Here is a 20,948-nt window from a genome sequence, read left to right on the forward strand (position 1 = left end):
CTTTCTACAAGATCCAACAAAAATCAGCTACTGGTAAAATTATTCTAGTTTAAAATCCAGCCTCTGGGAGTTCCTGTTGTAGCTCAGCAGTTAATGAACCCTACTAGCATCCATGAAGATGCAGGTTCAATCTCTGGCCTCGCTCAGTGTGTTAAGGATCCGGCATTTCCATGAGCTGTGGTATAGGTCACAGACGCAGCCTGGATCCTGCATTGCTATGGCTGTGGTATAAATTGGCAGCTACAGCTCTGATTGGATCCCTAGCCTGGGAACCTCCAAATGCCATGGGTACATCCCTAAAAAACAAAATGACAAAAAAAAAAAAATTCAGCCACTGTCATACTATCATAAATAAGATAGTGAAGAAGAAATTGATTAACTTATACCATAGGGTCCATAAATTTTTCATGCAAAACAATTTGTATAATGCATATTAGCATAACCTAATTTATACCAATTGGAATCAATTCTGGTACATATTATTAGAAAATAACATTAGTTTGCCTAGCAGTTAATCAGAGAGAACTATATCCCTGAAAAGAGTAATGAGAATTATCCCAATAAAATAGGCTAAGTGGTAAAGGATTTAGTTAGAATATAAGGTTATAAATGCAAGATATACCTTAACATTATTCCTTAGCAGATTGATCCCAGCAATTATAAAGGCAAAGTAATTTTGAACTATTTAAGTAATAAGAATTCTGTTTTAAAATTGGAGTTCCTGTCGTGGCTCTGTGTTTAACAAACCTGACCAATATCCATGAGAATACAGGTTTGATCCCTGGCCTTGCTCAGTGCGTTAAGTATTCAGCATCGCTATGAGCTTTGGTGTAAGTCACAGGCAGGGCTTGTATCCTGCATTGCTGTGGCTGTAGCAAAAGCCGGCATCTGCAGCTCCAATTGGACCCCTATCGTGGGAACCTCCACATGCCATGGATGTGGTCTTAAATAGACAAAAGACAATAAAATAATATAAAGAAGAGCAAAGACTCATGCAAATCCATAGTGGTTTTTAATATAGTATCTTCAGTGGTTGAATTACTACACTGAATAAGAAATATGGACCTATTTTCCAGGAACCATAGAATTTGGGGGTTAGGAATCCTAATAAGTGCATAACACATTTCATACACAGAGAAATACTAAATAATCTACAAAACTTAATAGGACTATACACAGTAGAGTAACACTTAGCTGGAGTTAACAGATGTCATAGGAAAGGTAATGTTAAAGTAGAACTCTGAATAATTTGCAGGCACTGTTGGGAATACCAGAGGCTTCAGGGACTTTATGGTCATGACTTCTCAGGAGAAAAATGCTCAGTCCCCTCAAAATGTCATGTGTGTCAACAACAACCATGTCTCTGCCACATAACCCTGGCCACATCCAAGTCATGGATAATTAGAACATAAACAATGCTAGTGCCCAGGTAGGTCCACCAGATTCCCTTTCAGAACTGACAGAAGAAAGTCTGTTCAAGCTCTGTGGGTGCCTGGAACACATATGCTAGGAGATATGCTTATGAAGTTCTTACACTGCACTTTCAATTTAGGGATAGCCAAAGTCTATAAACAGAAAGAGAAATAAGAAAGAGATGCATAATAGGAGAGGTAGAATCAAAAACACTGATGGCTTTCCATCATAGGCTGAAGTATATATCATTTGCCAAAGATGGTTGCAACAGTGACCATACCACATGCTCCTCTTACCTATTCCAATGAAAAGGTAGAGTTTATTTCTTCACCTCTTTAAATTTAGATCAGCCCTATGACTCCCTTGAGCAAAAGAAAAGAGGAAGAGTAATCTTCTGCAATTTATAGGAAAAGTCCTTAACTGGCCTAGCAGCTTCTATTTTCGCCTTTTGGAACACTCACTCTTAGGATTCTCCATCTTTGAACCAATATGACATGCTCTGAAATGCCTAAGGCACATAGAGAAGCTGGGGATAAATGTTTCAGCTCATCTGAAACAATGCCAGGTGAGCTTTCAGCTCTCACAGTGAGTATCAACGGCTAGACATGAGTGAGCCATCTTGGATGTCCAGCCCATTTTATTTTACAAGTCACTGTACTACTGGCTAACTAATGACCATAATTATATAAGAGACCCCAAGAGAGAACCATTCAGCTGCTCCTTCTGAACCCACAAAACCATTAGAGAAAATGATCCTTTGCTATAACATTTGCCCCAACTCAGAGCCATTCAGTCTTGTGAACTTGATGAGTCAAAACTTTATTCTTATTCTTGGTTTCCATGACACAGCCCTGTGCCCTTATGATCAACTCCCTTCCCTCATTTTTGTTTTTGCTTTAGTTAATTCAATTTTGTTACTTGTACCTAAGCATCCTAAATAGTATATTGGATATGCAAAGAGGTAGAAGTTTTCAAAACAAAAGCATTCTTGAATGAGGGAAAACAAGATATGGACAGGGAACTAGACAGCACAAAAAGTTTGGGAGAAATAAAATAATGCATAGATAATTAATGCACATCTGCAGAGATACAGCTATAAATGTAGGTATAAATGAGGTATTAAGTAATCTCATATCCTAAACGAAAAGTTTCCAGTATTTTTAAAGTTTAAATTCTAAAAGTGATCAGAATCATACATAATAGTTTTACTGCTCATACTTAATCTAATAATTAAGAAAGTTCATAATGAGATAATGTTTCTAAAATTCAGTAATACTTTGATATGAATTTGTATTTTACTAATCACCATATATAGCTACATAGAGGTGTGTGTGCATTTTTTTCAAAAGAACAGTGTGCACTTGTAGAAATGATATATATTTGAGTGTATTCAAACATTAGAGGGAAGTAGAAAGGGAAGCTCAAGAGAGAACCACAGAGAATAGGGAAATTTAAGGGATGAGACAAAGGAAAACACCAAAGGAAGAAAAGGAATAGTCTATAAGTAAGAGAAGAGGAACAACCAGAAAAGAGAGAGGGTATCACAGAACCAAGTAATGTGAGAGTCTTAAGAATGATGGAGATGTCAACCACATTAAATTTTGACAAAGCTTAAATAAGTACTAATAAGGGAGTATTAGGTGTTCAATGAGCACTGCATCTAGAACAGTCAGTGGATGGTGAGAGCAGAAATTAACTTTTCAAGGGCTGAAGCTTGATTAAGGACAAGGAAGTATCCTTATAAAAGTAGTTTAAATCATTTTAAAGATTTTGCCTCTCCATCTGATAAAATGTAAGTCAAAGAGAATTGAACATGTACTAAGGCCCTGTGAAAGGAGGCAATGGATAAAGCATAAAAACAAACACAACAACAACAACAACAACATGTAAGAAGGTAATTGATGAGAAAATCCCTGAGGGAACAAGAGGAAATAGAGTGAAAGGCAAAGATCAATCATCAATGGAAAATATTGACAGGCAGAGAGGTGCCACTTTTTCAGAAGCCAAAGTAAGACATAAAGATCATTTTTTTTCTTTGTCTTTTTGTATTTTTAGAGCTGCACCCACAGCATATGGAGGTTCCCAGGCTAGGGGTCCAATCAGAGCTATATGCCAGAGCCACAGCAATGCCAGATCCGAGCTGCATGTGTGGCCTACACCACAGCTCACAGCAACACCGGATCCTGAACCCACTGAGCAAAGCCAGGGACTGAACCCGCATCCTCGTGGATGTTGGTCGGGTTCATTAACCACTGAGCCATAACAGGAACTCCATAAAGATCATTTTAGACGTAGAGAGGCAGGAAATGGAATGCCTTCTACCTGGTGCTCTCTGGGAATCAGAATAGTGCTAAGAAAAACCTAGATTTAAATCTCAGGGCTCTGGCTTTCCATCTGAGCAAAGCACCAAACTTTTCTGAGCCTCATTTTTCTCATCTCTAAGCTGAGGGTGATAATGACAAGCCAGCAAAGACTCTATCATAATTTGTAGGCAGAGTATCTAGGGAAATTCCATGTCTGTAGCAATAAATACATTCAATGTCCTTTAAACAACTATAGTGACTCTTATATTATGATTTAAAAATAAAAGTATGCTTTAATGGGACATTTATGGGAAAAAGATATTTAATCTTATTTGTATAGTAATAGTGTTTAGCTTATCAATTCAACTCAATAAGGAAATTCTGTACCTACTAAGGAATCTCTATTCCATATAGTGAGAACAAAACCATTGATTCTGCCCTTAAATAACTTTTGTTCGAGGGAGACAGATCACAGAGATATAAGTAAATTACAAAGAATAAATAAGTTAATGTAATAGAAAAATTATTCTATGCCATAAAAGACAAAGAAATATTCATTTCGGCTATGGAATCTGATTAAAATTTTATGAAATTACATAATTTAAGTCCCATATGGCTTATAAGGGGGTTTTAGAGGGATAGATAAGATAATAAGAACATGGGATATCATTCCAGGTTGTGGGAACCATGTTAGCAAAGACTGAGTTTTGAGTGTGCCGAATATATACACTTAGTATTGTGAAAGGAGAAACTGGATGTGGGTAGAGTGAAAATTACTATCTAGAGGAGGGATTAATCTGAAGTCATGTTTCAGGGCTGATTACTTGCAAAGAAAATTCTTCTATAACAGCATTTAATTTTCAACTTGTAATTGTATAGTTTTGTTTGTTCATTTGTTTGTTTTCCTTAAAGACTGCCCCATTTGACGTTACCACTCAAGGCAAGGCACTACAAAACAAAACCAAGATAATTTAAGTGATCACTGAAACACATGTCTTCTGATGATAAATTCCGTATTTTTCCAAATGAGACATACTGTTATCATGACTCATAAACAACAGGAAAAATGACCTACAAACACACTACTGAAACTCAACTTTTATCTGTCACCAGGGGATATGAAGGACCATGTAACACATGAAAGAAAAGTTGGACACTCTGGACTTTGAAGTGTTCATATTTATATCAAGCAGTTAGAGAGACTCTTGAGAGGATGAATTTCTGTACTCTTAGAAAAGTTACCACTAATAAAATCATTTAAACTAAAAAAATGATGGATGAATATCATATAAAACTGAGATTCTATAATAATCTATAGGCAGCATTTCTAGAAAAATTCTCATATCTGTAGTATTGTTCACATAGTACTAGAAATCAAAATTTCTTTATAAATTAAGTAGATTATGCATGAAAAGAGCCCAATGGCTGCAAATATATTTTGTAAATTAAGCATCAACATGTGTCTGTACTACAGAATGTCTCAGAATATTTTATATATTAATATGCACTGTGATATCAAAGAAGGATAGAGTTCTTTGCTCAAATTACACTTTTGCTTTTTTTGGCACAGCATATCACACGAGTATATTTGGGAGAAGCTACCCCATATGCTTAATATTATTAGTGATAATTCAATTCATTATTAAAATTATAAGATAAAATGTATATATATTTCCAATTGATACTATTTGGGAAAGATGTATAATGTGCATCACACTTATATTTAACTAGGACCTTTAAAAACTAATTCCACAAGTCTTAACCTTCAACAGATGATTAATTTTTAGGTTTTACTTTGGGCATCTTTTACCACCTACTTTATTTAACCCCATCAGATTATCATTCTGGAACAACATAATTTCAAAATGCTTATCACTTTATGGCAGGCTTATTATGAAATAGGTTAATGACTTCTTTAAATAACACAGTATTATGGAAACTTCCAGGAAAAATAGACAATACACTATTTAAAAATTCCTTTTAAAAAACAAACATTAATATATAGAATGACCATATGACATAGCAATCCCGCTCATGGGCATATATCCAGACAAAACTTTCCTCTAAAAAGACACATGTGCCTATTTGTTCATTGCAGCACTATTCACAATAGTCAAAACATGGAAACAACCCAAATGTCCATCAACGGACGATTAGATTAGGAAGATGTGGAATATATACACAATGGAATACTACTCAGCCATAAAAAGAATAAAATAATGCCATTTGAAGCAACATGGATGGACTAGAGACTCTCATACTGAGTGAAGTATGTCAGAAAAAGAAAGACATACCATATGCTATCACTCATATCTGGAATCTAATATACACACAAATGAACCTTTCCACAGAAAAGAAAATCATGGACTTGGACAACAGTCTTGTGGTTGCCAATGGGGGAGGGGGAGGGAGTGGGAGGGATAGGGAGTCTGTGGTTATTAGATGCAAACTATTGCATTTGGAGTAGGTAAGAAATGAGATCCTGCTTGTATAGCACAGGGAACTATATCTAGGCACTTGTGATGGAACATGACAGAGGATAATGTGAGGAAAAGAATGTATATATATCTGTGACTGGGTCACTTTGCTGTACAATAGAAATTGGCGGAACACTATCAAACAACTATAATGGAAAAAAATAAAAATCATTATTAAAAGAAAATAATAACATTTTAAAAAATTAGGAATTCCCTAGTGGCTCAGCAGATTAAAGACCTGGTGTTGCCAGTTGCTGTGGCTCGAGTTTGGTTCTTGGCCTGGGGACTTCTGTATGCTGTGGGCACAGCCAAAGAAAAAAATTTTTTTTGTAATGTAGAAGAAAACATTTGGAACAGAATATTTCAACCAAAAAATAAAGATCTCCATAGTCGGCTACTAGATTTGTAAGATCTGTAGTAATTTCAAATAGAAGCAAAATGAAAGGAAGTAGCAAATGAGAGCTACTGATTCAGAACACCTATGTATATTCTTAAAGGAGTTCTAAATACAATACTTCTCAGGATCACAGGATTTTTTTCGTAAAAGTGAAATAAAATAAAGCAAATTACATCATCATGCCATTACCAAAAAAAAGACATTTGACAATACAGTATTACATTCATAAATAGCATTATATATTGAAAGTAGGAAACAACAATGGAAATGAAATAACCATTTTTCTATTTAAGATGGTAAAGGGCAAATTATAAAACTAAAAATCAATCAAATATTAATGACATTTCCAATATAGCACTTTACAATTACCTGAGAACACAGCAGGGCTATTTATCATGATTTACTTCATCAGACCACTCTCATATGTGAAATTAAATACAGAAAAAGGCAAGCAAAATTGAGCTGCAACTGTCCAATGTATTTAATGGAATAAAGGAAACTATATCAAATAATTATTAAAGTTTTTTCTGATGTCATATAAATAAAATGACTCCAAAGAAAATTAAAATACTTCAGAAAGAAAAAATAATAGTTAGAAGATATCATCTTAGGATTATGAATGGTAGTTCTATATATAGTTTTCTAAGCTATCTCCAAACTGTTCTCCATAGTGGTTGTACCAGTTTACATTCCCAACAGCAGTGCAGGAGGGTCCCCTTTTCTCCACACCTCCCCCAGCACTTGTTATTTGTGGACTTATGAATGATGGCCATTTTGACTGGTGTGAGGTGGTATCTCATGGAAGTTTTAATGTGCATTTCTCTAATAATCAGGGATGTTGAGCCTTTTTTCATGTGCTTGTTGGCCATCTGTGCATCTTCCTTGGAGAATGGTCTATTCAGGCCTTGTGCCCATTTTTCAATTGGGTTGTTGGCTTTTTTGCTGTTGAGTTATATGAGTTGCTTGTATATCCTAGAGATTAAGCCCTTGTCCACTGCATCATTTGAAACTATTTTCTCCCATTCTGTAAGTTGTCTTTTTGTTTTCTTTTTGGTTTCCTTTGCTGTGCCAAAAGCTTGTCAGTTTGATTAGGCCCCATTGGTTTATTTTTGCTTTTATTTCTGTTGCCTTGGGAGACTGACCTGAGAAAATATTCATGAGGTTGCTGTCAGAGAATGCTTTGCCTATGTTCTCTTCCAGGAGTTTGATGGTGTCTTGTCTTATGTTTATGTCTTTCAGCCATTTTGAGTTCATTTTTGTGTATGGTGTGAGGGTGTGTTCTAGTTTTATTGCTTTGCATGCAGCTGTCCAGGTTTCCCAGCAATGCTTGCTGAAAAGACTTTCTTTTTCCCATGTTATGTTCTTGCCTCCTTTGTCAAAGATTAATTGACCATAAGTATCTGGGTTTATTTCTGGGTTCTCTATTCTGTTCCATTGGTCTGTATGTCTGTTTTGGTACCAGTACCACATTGTCTTATAGAACTACCATATGACACAGCAATTCCACTCTTGGGTATATATCGAGACAAAACTTTCCTTAAAAAAGACACAACTACCCACATGTTCATTGCAGCACTATTCACAATAGCCACTACATGGAAATGACCCAAATGCCCATTGACAGATGATTGGATTAGGAAGATGTGGTATATATACACAATGGAATACTACTCAGCCATAAAAAAGAACAAAATAATGCCATTTGCAGCAACATGGATGGAACTAGAGACTCTCATCCTAAGTGAAGTAAGTCAGAAAGAGAAAGACAAATACCATATGATATCACTTACATCTGGAATCTAATATAAGGCACAAATGAACCTTTACACAGAAAAGAAAGTCATGGGCTTGGCGAATAGACCTGTGGTTGCAAAGGGGGAGGGGGAGGGGGAGGGATGGGGTGTTTGGGGTTAATAGATACAGACTATTCCCTTTGGAATGGATTATCAATGAGATTCTGCTGTGTAGTACTGGGAATTATGTCTAGTCACTTACGATGGAGCATAATAATGTGAGAAAAAAGAATGAATACATGTATGTATAACTGGGTCACCATGCTGTACAGTAGAAAATTTATAGAACACTGTAAAACCAGCTATAATGGAAAAAATAAAAATCATTATATAAAAAAGGACTATGAATGATATGCAAAGGCAGGTATATGGAATGATTGGCCAATGGAGACCTGCTGTATAGCACAGAGAACTCTACCCAATATTCTGTGATAATCTATGTGGGAAAAATATCTGAGAGAGAATGGATATGTGTATATGTATCGCTGGGTCACTTTGTTATACAGTAGAAATTATCACAACCTTGTAAAATAACTATACTTTTTTAAAAAAAGACTATGAATGGAGGAATTTAGCCCTGTTAGATTTGAAATTTTTAAATGGATAACAATTTTGATGTTGCATCCTCCAGGAGGTTTTAAATGATCACATATATAATATACACTTGCAAAATTAAATGAAGAAAGGGTATTAAAGTATCTCGGAAAATCTGTACTGTTAAAACAGTAGGAACATGAAAAAAATGTATTCTTTCCTCTTTTGCAACTCTCACTTGTAACTATTTCCCATGCTATTTAACATGTCAAAATAACAATAATAGCTATTCAAACTGGGGAGTAATCAGTTTTATATAGTAATACTCAGAGGCAGCATTTCAATGCTAAAACAAATTTTAAATTAATTGCATTTAATTAAATGCCACCATACCTCTATTACTAGGTAAAAAGAAAATATTTCTGCTATGGTTGTGCGGAGTTTAATATTAGAACCCTGTAATAGGTCTCTATTTTCTTGTTCTGTGGTTAAATTTTAACCTCATTATTACATAAATCCTGAATGAATTCTCCTACACAGATTTATACTGTCTAATTCATAAATCAGTGAAGTCGATTATAAAGTTAGACTCTTCTGAGTCATTTGGCAATCAAATATGCCTATTTACACTATAAAGGTCTTTTTTTTATTCCAGAATGAAATCATAAGCTTAATATGATAGACCAAAATCTGCATTTGTCTTTATTTTTAAGCCATTGATTTTCGATAGTTAGGAAAGTTTACTTTTAAATATGGCCAAATATATTTCAAGTAAATTGGAAGATTTAGCTTCAATAAACACAGGAGGATATCAATTATGAATTAGTTGGATGTGCAGCTAATGCAATCATCTTAAATTAACAGCTTTCTTTAGTTAAGAAAAAACCCTTTGTCTATTGATTGACACTAAGTTTTAACCACATTGTTAATGGGATGGAAAAAGAGATAGAAGGAAGAAATCTAGTCTGTAGTAAACCTCAAATACCCATAAATTGAAGCTTGATGAACAAAACATAAGAGCATATTTTTGTGCTGATTATGAGGTCCTCTCCTTTGATGATAATTTGTTTCCTAAATTGTTTTACTTTTTCCCCTCTACTCATAAACTTATATCTGTTATATTGGACATGAGGGCATAGAAGAAGGGATCAGGAATCTGCAGGACAAAACAAATAGAACAGTTTGGATATGAGATCACTGTTAGGCAACCCCACTGTTTCTTGTGGTAATCTAAGGATCAGTGTATGTTCTCCTCTATAAAATGTACATCATCAACATATAATGATAAGGGGCACTTCAAGATATATGCATGTTAGAACATTCTTATATACTGGAGACAAAAAGTACAGACTGAAGTATCTGTGTAATTTTAGGAATTACAGGCATTTAAGTGGCTCTTTAGAAATAGTTATTATGGCTCCAACAATTATTTAGAGGCATATCAAAGCTACTTGGCACATTAACATATGTGGAATTTGAAAAAAAGAAAATAAGAAAAATAAGCCAAGATAATCTTCAAATATCCATATCTAAATTCTATTTATCTAAATTAATTTGTTCATGCAGGAGATAGCAGTTATATTTTCTGTCTTCACTATATTTCCCATAAGATTTAGGAAATAATCAAAATAGGAGAGCAAGAAATCAAAGTCTAATTTCCACCCCAACTCCCTCCCTCTCATTGAAATCTTGACATAGCCATAGGTGAGAAGTGTGGTGTAGGGGAAAAAACCAGACGAGCTACTCAGCCATTACCAGTAATGAGCTATCCAAACTTCTCAACTTTGCTACATGTTAGAATAACTGGGGGGGCAGGGGTCCTCCAAAATTCTGATTACTGAGTCTAACCAGAGATTATGATATGAATATCCTGGGATACAAAGCTGGGTACTCGGATTTTTGCCTCCCGACCTTAGGTGATAAAACTAAATCTCTGTATTATCTAGGGCATGCCTATTATGATCCGATTTAGAGGGTTGATTGAAAAAACTGCGCATGCTACAATTTTGGTCCCTAATCTAGAATCATACTTTATATCACACATAAAGTATAATTCATTTTTGTAAGAAACATGGCCTCAATTCTTCTTATTTCAATGGCATTCTTTGAAACAATTCATTTTTTTTTTTCTTTTTTTCTTTTTACTGCTGCCCTTGCAGCATATGGAAGTTCCAGAGCTAGAGGTCAAATCAGAATTGCAGATTCAGGCCTATGCAACAGCCATGGCAACACCAGATCTGAGCCACACCTGTGACCTCTGCTACAGTTTGTGGCAATGCCAGATCCTTAACACACTGAACGAGGTCAGGGAACAAACCTCCATTCTCATAGAGACTACATTGGGTCCTTAACCCACTGAGCCGCAATAGGAACTCTGAAACAATTCAAAAATTATATATTTTTGGCATTGCCCAAATAGAAAATTGCTTGATAAAACAAATATATTTAACTTTATGACTAATCTTGGAAAGACAATGGAAATGCTGACTGAATGCTCTTGAAGTAATTAGGATTAATTTAGGCAAGATATAATTTATACACTAAAGAGTTGATCTAAACAACATAAAATCACAAAGATGAACTGTGTTTGGAGGAAGGGGAAATTAAATTTGAATTTGTGTTCCCCGTAATTATTTTTTACCAACTATTTTTAAAAATTATAAATTACATTAGCAAAATTTACAAAATAACCACCAAAATGATCCAGATTTTGATATTTTAACTTTAGAGGGATTAAAATACTTTTTTAAATTGTAGAGAACATTTTTGTCTAAAGTGAAAGAAATTCAAGTATGCAGCAGTATGTGACATTCCAGTAAAATCTAAATTATTGAAAAAACCACCTAAATATAAATTATTAAAAAAATTCTTTCATAAAATTAAGGAGTAAACAATTCTATTCATGCTGTGTGTCTCTCGCAGTTATACAATTTAATGATTTTATTTTGTAAAGTTGTTTCGAAGAAACACTCAGTTTTTAAAATTTTAATCATATTATTTTTGAAATATGTCTTAAATTTCTGATTTGTACATCTAGAAGCTAAATGTTTATATCTAGGAGAGCTTTTCCCATTTGCTTTATTCTGTTCATATCAATAAGATGTCATCTTGATTATGTACTTTAATAAAAAATATTTCTTGGAGTTTCTGGGGTGGCACAGTGGGTTAAGGATCCGCATTGTCTCTGGTGGCGTGGGTTTGATTTTCTGCCTGGTGCAGTGGGGTAAGGATCCAGCACTGCTGCAGCTGTGGCATAGGCTGCAACTCCAGCTCAGATTTGGTCCCTGGCCCGGGAACTTCCATATACTGCAGACGTGGCTGAAGAAAAAAAAAAAAAAATTGGTTTGGTTAAGCGTTATTTTTTAAAATAAAAGACTCGGGTCAACATATGCTCTGACATCCTAGCAGCATGCAGCTTCATAGTCTAAAAGGTTAAACCTTACACCTGTAAGTTCATGCCATCTCATGTTATCAAAGAGAAAAGAAAACTATTTTTTATCTCATTAGAATCAGAATGGCCAGTTTGTTCATCGTGACTGATAACTAGTCAATTAATAGTCAGAGGCAGTGGGAAACTTATTTGATCCTATAGTTATAAATGAAAATAAAATGCAGGGAAGTACCTTGATCTACATGTACTTCTATATACAATAAGAGTATACCTGTCAAAATGTTATGCACATTGCACATATTTCCTTAATACTGATTTTTTTTTACATGTACTGAGAATCTCAATCTTAAACAGCAGAAAAAGGAAGACTCGCTTAACAGATCTAAATTTAGTAGTTAAACTATGAGTGCACCACACGGTGGAGGCAAACAACCACAAATCTATGCGGCCGATATGTGACAGAAGATCAGAGCACAAATAAAGACAACCAAATACGGTGTCACCATTCATTTTGTCCTGTTTCTTGGTGACATATTAAAACAAGTACTTGCTTTCTGAAAAGGGAAAGCTAAGCTCACTAGTCTTTTAATTAGCAATGAATTTTCTGCAAATTTACAGAAACACATTATATGTAAATTTTACTTTATACAAAGCATTCAATTCAGCCCTCATTATATATATTTAGAAAAGTGGCCATTTTGGTGGTATTCTTATTAAGGTCTTTGTCTGATACACTGTGCTTAAGTTCTTACTTCACAGATAATCCTTTTACTCTCAAATTGTTTCTTTCAAGGGAGATCCAAATTGAGCTTCAGGAAAGGTAACACTTGAAGTAAATATGAGTACTTGATAACTCTGTTCCAGAAAACAATTCACTTAGCTGTCATCTTAAGTAAGGTCTTGGAGAAGAATGTTTTAGTAGGCTTTGGGTGGCTTGCATTTTCCAGTATTATATACACCACTTGGGAAATTCAAAGTCAAGAATTATCTTGAAAATTCAGGTGCAACCACAAATGTAGGGAAAATGGGTTTGAGCTTGTTAGTACTCTAAAATATCTTTTCTCATGTAGATTTAAACTTTTTTGATTTACCTGTGAGTTGTCATTTGCAAGTATTGTGAACCACTATAATTAATATTTTTACACTTTTTGAGAAAACCAAATAAAAACTTTATATTATTAAAAACTAGTAATTTATACTCATGTCTGTAGAATCATGTATTCATACCTAAACTTAAAAAACACTCAAGTTCAACAACTTTTTCAACTAAACAAGATTTTTTCTAAAATTTCCCATTTTTTCTAATAAGAGCTTTCACCAATCTCAAATTTGCTACTGATAGTTTAATTCTACCAGCCTCAAAACGTAACTCTATATACTTTATACTAATTTTAATATTTAATATTTATACTATTCTAATTTTTCCTTAATTACATCCAGAAAGTTATGAGCACTCTTTAATCCAACATTTCTCTAAATTCATTTCACTGAATTAAAAAAATATGCAGTTCTACTCTGCCTTTAGTTTATAATCACGTACTTCTCAATTCAGTAAAAATTTCTCAGTCCTATCATTTTTCTTAAGATTGCCTAAAAAGTTTTGTATGCGACTCAAATTGGAACAGTATGTAAGTTCGAAGAAATATATCTATCAAGGAGGTTACATATTGCCCCAGTGACAAACTATTATGAGGGTTTTATTATCACAACTTCCCCCAAGCTTCACTTTTCTCACCTGCTATTATAATAGGCAGTAAGGAACCCCTCCACCTGAGACTTTCTAAGCCTCTCAAAACTATCTGTACTCTGTCCCATATTCTCAAGGATTTTCTTAGTCAAATTTAGACAATAAGGTAAAAAAAAAAATGATCTACTGTGTACACTGATGCTTTGGGCACCAATTTAACTGTGATTCACTGCAGTGTAATTATATCATAACCATAATTTATAAATCCAGTATTTTACCCCCAAACTTATTTTGAAGTGAAAACATACCAGTATCTCCACCAATTAGTGGGGAGAGGGTCTTGGGAATGGAGGGATAACCTTCTAACATCCCTCACATCATAGCACATGGTCCGTTATTCTTGGGTACTGGGTTCATAATATGTACATAAGTTTGAAAAGTAGTTATATTATGTTACTATCAGAAAATCCTAAAGACATTTAAATAAATAATACTCATGATATTTTACATACATGAAAATATTATTTAAAAACAAATATGGCATTACTTCCCAAGGTAAAAGTTAATTTAGATATTGCCTAAATTTACTCAGTATAAAGTTGGCTTTATTTTCATTACTAATTTAACTCTCATTCTAGAAAAATTAGTTTTAATACATTTCATAATTCAGATTGTATAGTGTTGAATGTGTATGTATGTGAGTAAATATGAGTATAGAAGACATTAGTAATAAAATGCAAATTGATACCTCAAATTTCTTGTTATTAGCTACTTGTAACATATTCAATAGAGAATATAGGTCATATGAATTCTGATCCCAAGATAACAACAAACGTTAACTTGATAATAAAATTGTTGAGGCTACATTTTAAATAGTACCACCAGAGATAATTTCTTTACAATTTTCCCTTTAGTTTATGTATAGCTTGAAAATATTGGTAAACATTAGACTTCAGTGTGATACTGCCCCTGTCTTTTAAGCATCTTGGTATCAAATCTCTCTATTACATACATCGAAAAATAAATCTTGAGATCATTTTTTTCCCCTTACCTCCAAATAGTGAAGTCAATCAATCAAATAACCCTCTTTGCAACTAGGCAAATACATTTTCAGTTAGAAATTCAGCAATGTCTTATTCAGATCATAAACACAAAAGAAAAGATGTGCATTCCAGGTTCTACTTGCCTGGGCTTCCTGAGGCATTTGAGCTGCATCTACTTTGTCAGCAATATAAACTGCCAACTGGTGGTCAATGGATGAGAGGGAATCCTGAATTAAGTGTAAGGATTTTTCGATCTCCTGTGCAGACTGGATACTTTGTTCAAGCAACTTTTGTCTCCTCACGGCCTAAACAAGAAGAAATAAGAATGAATCAGTTCAATGTTTACTGTTGATGTTTTTTCTGCAATCCTGCCACAAAATAAATGAAGATTCTAGATGCTTCCCCAGTCACCTTTTTGTAGGATAGATTTCGCAGCTTTCTGCCACTCATTAAGCTCTACTTAGAAAAATGAAAATAAGAATAAGAAAAAAGAATTAGCACAAGAACGGCAGGGTCAGGACTGTCTGCAGGACAGAACCACAGTATTATGCACATCAAGGAAAAAAGCTGGAAAAAACATCAGTGAAATCATCTCTGTCGTTGCAATCTGTTGTTCTAGGGCCGAACGTTCCTCCTGATCTCATTATATAGTTCAAGAGATTTGGTTTACTTAGAATAGGGTCATCGTCATCACAATCCAATTCAAGATAGATAATCTACTTCCACCAGTCAGACACATATACAGTCTGTTCAGAATCAGCTCCTTTTCAATGAGAGAATTTTAGATCACCATTTGGTTAAAGATTTATTTTGCATACTAGTTCAACCAGTTTTACATGGTCCTTTTTTGCCTCTGCTTTCTTTCACAATTTGGATTATGGAAATTGCTTGTACAATTGGATTTGTGTTACTGCTGAAGTAGAACAAATAATAAGTAATCCTAATATAGCTGCAATTAATCTTGATTGTTACTATAAGTATGATTAGGATAATTCAACATTTTTTTATGTATAAATAGCATGCTGAACAGATTGCAGAGTCTCACTTCAAGGATCTGTTCACCTTTAAAAGAGTAGTTATAAAAGGAATGAGACAGGCAAGTCATTGAGAATTCCTTAAGTTATGCATCATAATCTAGTATTTTTCCTCATTATACAATATGTAGGCATGATTATCTGTTACAAAAGAACTAACCTTCCCACAGATGGTGATTAGGGTTTTAAAAATAATCCCACTTGTTATGTTATATAAAGAATATTAGACATTATATGAAGAATATAAATATCAGCTCTTAAATATTAAAGATAACATAGATGTTACTGTCCTTTAATGAAGTCAACTTGGAGCACAGCATTACTCAAGTAAAAGGAAGGATAAAAGCATCTGGACTAAAGGAAAAGGAGTTGGAAGACTTGCAATGCTGCAGGAGCAAGGAGGGTATTCTCAGTATTTCTACCTACACCATAAATCTTCAGGATTCGACCTTTCTTTCTTTCTCATTCTATCCACACCGTTAGCTACAATCACATTTCATGTGCTCACAACTCTCAACATTATATCTCAAGCTCAGATTTCACCTCTCTAGCTCTCCACCTACACAAATAATGTCCTACTTGACATTTCCATATAGATGTCCCACAGCCACACATGTGACAACAGGACCAAATAGGGACCCACTGCGCCACCTCCCAACTTGCTTTTGCTCTTTCTCTGTATTTTTCCCTATTTCAGTGATTAACAGTTATGGCCTGTATTAGCCATAGTTTTGGATATTTCCTCTTTTCTATCATGCCCTTTACCACTTTGCATTTAATGAGTCCATCAATCACCAATCTTTTCTTCTATCCCCTAAAATTTCTTGATACTACCATTTTCTCTATCTCTCCCCCCTGCTATTACTATGTGTGATGTCATTAGCATCTCGTCTCAAACATGGTACTAGACCCATGGCTGGTATTCTGCCCTGCTGCTATCCATCTGCAAAGCAGCTATAGTATGTTCTTCCTAAATAAAATAACGATTCTTTGCTTTAAATCTTCTAGTGATTTCTTACTTTCCTTGGGATAAAAGTCATACTCCTCAACATGGCACAAATTCGCTTCATAGTCTCTGTGGTGTCCCCTACTACCTGCTGGAGCTATAAAGAAATGATATTTTTCATTTCCTAGCATACTCTATGTCTCTCTATGCACTTGGCCTTAAACATGCTGTTGCTTTTTCCTAGAACAATTCCATACCCAAGTTCCTTTTACTGCCTAATGTAAATTTACCCTTGGAAATAGAGACATCTCCCTCTCCAGGTGCCTGTCCCTAAAATCTTGTGTTCCCTCTTGCCCTTTCTGTCTCAGCAAATATCACACCATATTGTGATTTACCATTAATTGCTTCTACTTTAAACTATAAGCTCTAATGGGGTTATAGATTATGGCTGTCTTGTTCATTGCTCAATATCAGTTCTGAGAAGAAAGGCCAATAGTTTTGTTTATGACTGGAGGATTGGTATAACAAGCTTTTTAGTGAGGGAAATAGAGAAAATTTCTTTAGTCTAAGACCAAAAAAAAAATGGATTTATAAAATAAGTTGGAAAAAGTTCACCACCACTGAGAGATATATCCTTTGGAGAACAGATCTTACTGTTATTTTTGTTATTACTATTAAATCAGTCCAAATAGGATAGAACATTATTTGGGAAAACCTTTAATCTACATCTATTAAAATACTTAATACAAGTCAATGACCAAAACCTTGTCCTGTACTCTAACTCCAATACAGTGTACTTTTTTCTTCCTAAGCAAAAATTCAACAAAAGTTATATCATAGATATACCAATTTAGGTAAGAATGCTCATGGCTATCATCAGAGCTCTCTGTATTATAGAGGAGGATGTCTATAGCCTACCCAGAGTTTCTCCAGAAAAAGGGATCTCTAATGATAAAATTTCACCATTGTGACAGTTGGCTGGAGAAACTTTCCACTCACAGTATGTAGTAATTGTCTATTTAGGCATTGTTTAAATCTGGTCCCTTATCTGGCTAAGGGCAAAAACAGTTTACTCTTTTGTGCATATTTGTAGAATATTAGTATAATTGAAGAGGATATAGCATAATGCTTAACTATATATCTAGCCTCAAAATTATTTTTAGAAATCTAACTATTTCTATCCATGAAATTCTATGGGTTGAAATAAATGAAATGGCCTATGAGATGAAGGCATAGTTTACCTCAGGGAGTTTGGTTCTTTTCCTGGCTTGGCAATCAGTAAGAGAGACTGATGTACACAGATTTTTTTATTATCTCGGGGATTGAAAAAACCTGATGTCAATACAAGCTTACAGAATTCTTTGAACTAGCCATGGCAATAGGCAGTCTTCTATTTCTAAACATCTTGTTAGGCAGGCCCTGATAGAATGCCAGGCCTGTGCATTTTCTGGGATTCTTGGCACACTTGACCTGTGCTGTCTCACAGAACAGAGTTGTTAGGAAGTCCTAAGTCATAATTGGATTTTTGTTGTTCCCAAATTTTGCTTAACTGTTGTTTTAAAATGTTATTTCATGTCTTTAGCTAATCCACTCAGCAGTAAGAGGCATCATATAGCTAGACAAAACCAGCAATATGAGGAAAGTTAGAAAAACATTAAAAGACTGGCAATCAACAACGAAAATACAAAAGTAGAAAACTGAATCCTAGTAATGGCTACCAAGAAAAAAACCATAATGAAAACACTTTTAATTTGGGCTTTCGGAGAAAATGCCAAGAAAACTAAGTTTAAAAAAACCAACTTATGTGAAAATAAATTATTCTTATTTCCTCAAAGTGAACTGCAATATCAAATTAAAAGCTTAATGATTTTTGCTGGCAATGGAAAGTCATCTCCACAGTAAAGGTGTTGTTCTTCACACTCCTATTTTTAAAATAACGGATTAATCCTTGTGCCCCAGCATTCACTGAACTCAGAGTGCAGCATGCCTAAGAATGTATTTTGTTCATTCTAGAAGAAGACATTTTCTTTTTTTTTTCATTTATAATTATTTTTTATTTTTTCCATTAGAGCTGCTTTACAGTGTTCTGTCAATTTTGTACTGTACAGCAAGGTGACCCAGTCAGACATACATGTATTCATTCTTTTTTCTCACATCATGCTCCATCATAAGTGACTAGACATAGTTTCCAGTGCTATACAACAGAATCTCATTGCTTATCCATTCCAAAGGCATCTACTAATCCCAAATTCCATGTGAAATAAAAACTGGGAAATTTCACCAAAATATATGTATTTAACATACAAATACAGGGTTTAAAATAGAGAAAAATTTAGGAGTTCCCTTTGTCACAGCAGAAACAAATCAGACTAGTATCCATGAATGATCTCTGGCCTCACTCAATAGGTTAAGGATCTGGCATTGCTGTGACCTGTAGTGTAGGTTGCAGGCATGGCTATGAGCCCCACATTGCTGTGGCTGTAGCATAGGCCAGCAGCAGTAGCTCTGATTCGACCTCCAGCCTGGGAACTTACATATGCTTCAGGTGTGACCCCAAAAAGAAAAAAAAAACAGTGGGGAAAATTTTAGATAAATTTCCCCACTGACTATATACAAATCATTGTTCATTAAAGTAGCTACATGCCATTAATATGCTTATTAAACTTACTATAAAATATACTATTTTTATTTCACTTAATAGTTGATAAGTAAACTCATGGTTGCAAATAAGTTAGGAATGTGGGTGCTTTCATTATTAAAATAGGGCCTGAGGAAATTATTATAAAGATATATTTCCCTTACAGTTAAGCTTTCCAGCCAGCAGCAAACACTTACTAAGCACAGAGTATTTTGAACAATTAAACTATACATATATTCTATCACTATAGGAAGACTGGAAGCAAACTAGAAAAAAAGTCTAGTAGACTGCAGGGATATGACCTTCTTTCAGCCAAACAAAGAAATAATAAAGCTAAATCTACATGAATGAGTTAAAGAATGCCAGAGGAGAGAGGCAAGATGGCGGAAGAGTGGGGGACATGCGTGCCCTCTCCCACAAACACAACAACAAAAAAAAACCACACATCTACATGTTAAATGAGTCACACAGAACAGCAACTAAATGCTGTCAGAAGAACTTAAACTTCCAATAATTGCAGGAATCCCTTGACATAACTGGGTAAAACAAGAGAAAAGAAGAGAGTGAGAGAAGGGGAATCTGGACCAGATGGGTGCTCCTGAAAGGGAACTGTGACGGAGAAAGGGAACCCACACCCTGGAAAGTCACCTAATCGATGGAAAGATCAACCAAGTCAGAGGGATCTCCAGATGCCAAGAAGAGCACAGCAGTAGGTCTGAGATCTGAAAAGCAGAGTGAGAGCCAAACAGATCATCTGAACTGCTGGCACAGTCATCAAAAATCTACATGCTCAGGTGGGGGCTGGGTACCGAGACCTCAGCTCCAAAGGTTAGTCCCTGGGAGTGGGATGGGGTTGGCAGTGTAGAGATAGCCTGGGGAACTAGGAAGTGATCAGTTGCGTTGGTGGTGTGGAAACAGCCTGAAGGACTAGGAAGCAGTGTGTTGCAGGTGGAGGGAGCAATACGCTAAGGACTGGGGAGTAGAAAAGCACGACAGAGGGAACCTGAGAAAAAGAACACATATACATTGAAAGTGAGAGGGTGGGAATAAATATTTCATGCCAGTAGACATAACAGGAAAGCAGGAGTTGCAATACTCATATCAGACAAAATAGACTTTAAAACGAAAGCCATAGAGACAAAGAGGGACACTGTTTGATGATTAAAGGATCCATTCAAGAAGAGGATATTACTATCGTCAACATATACGCCCCAAATATAGGAGCACCCAGATACATACAACAAATACTAACAGATATAAAGGGAGAAATTGATGGGAATACAATCATAGTA

The 20,948-nt window shown here is 34.9% G+C and overlaps 1 protein-coding gene across 25 annotated transcripts in view; it reads right to left on the minus strand.

Annotated features, from left to right (window-relative positions):
* The window catches only part of DMD (dystrophin), a 2,611,869-nt gene that overhangs the window by 1,338,629 nt on the left and 1,252,292 nt on the right, over positions 1-20,948 (minus strand). For all 25 annotated transcript variants that reach the window (XM_021079543.2, XM_085006422.1, XM_085006420.1 and 22 more), the window contains 1 exon segment: positions 15,182-15,343. In XM_021079543.2, the coding sequence (XP_020935202.1) occupies positions 15,182-15,343 (162 nt within the window).

Source organism: Sus scrofa, chromosome X (assembly GCF_054392235.1).
Source record: "Sus scrofa isolate SSC_HxYL_T2T_F1_AM1 chromosome X, Sscrofa_HxYL_maternal_Yorkshire_Landrace_v2.0, whole genome shotgun sequence".
Classification (NCBI taxonomy): domain Eukaryota; kingdom Metazoa; phylum Chordata; class Mammalia; order Artiodactyla; family Suidae; genus Sus; species Sus scrofa.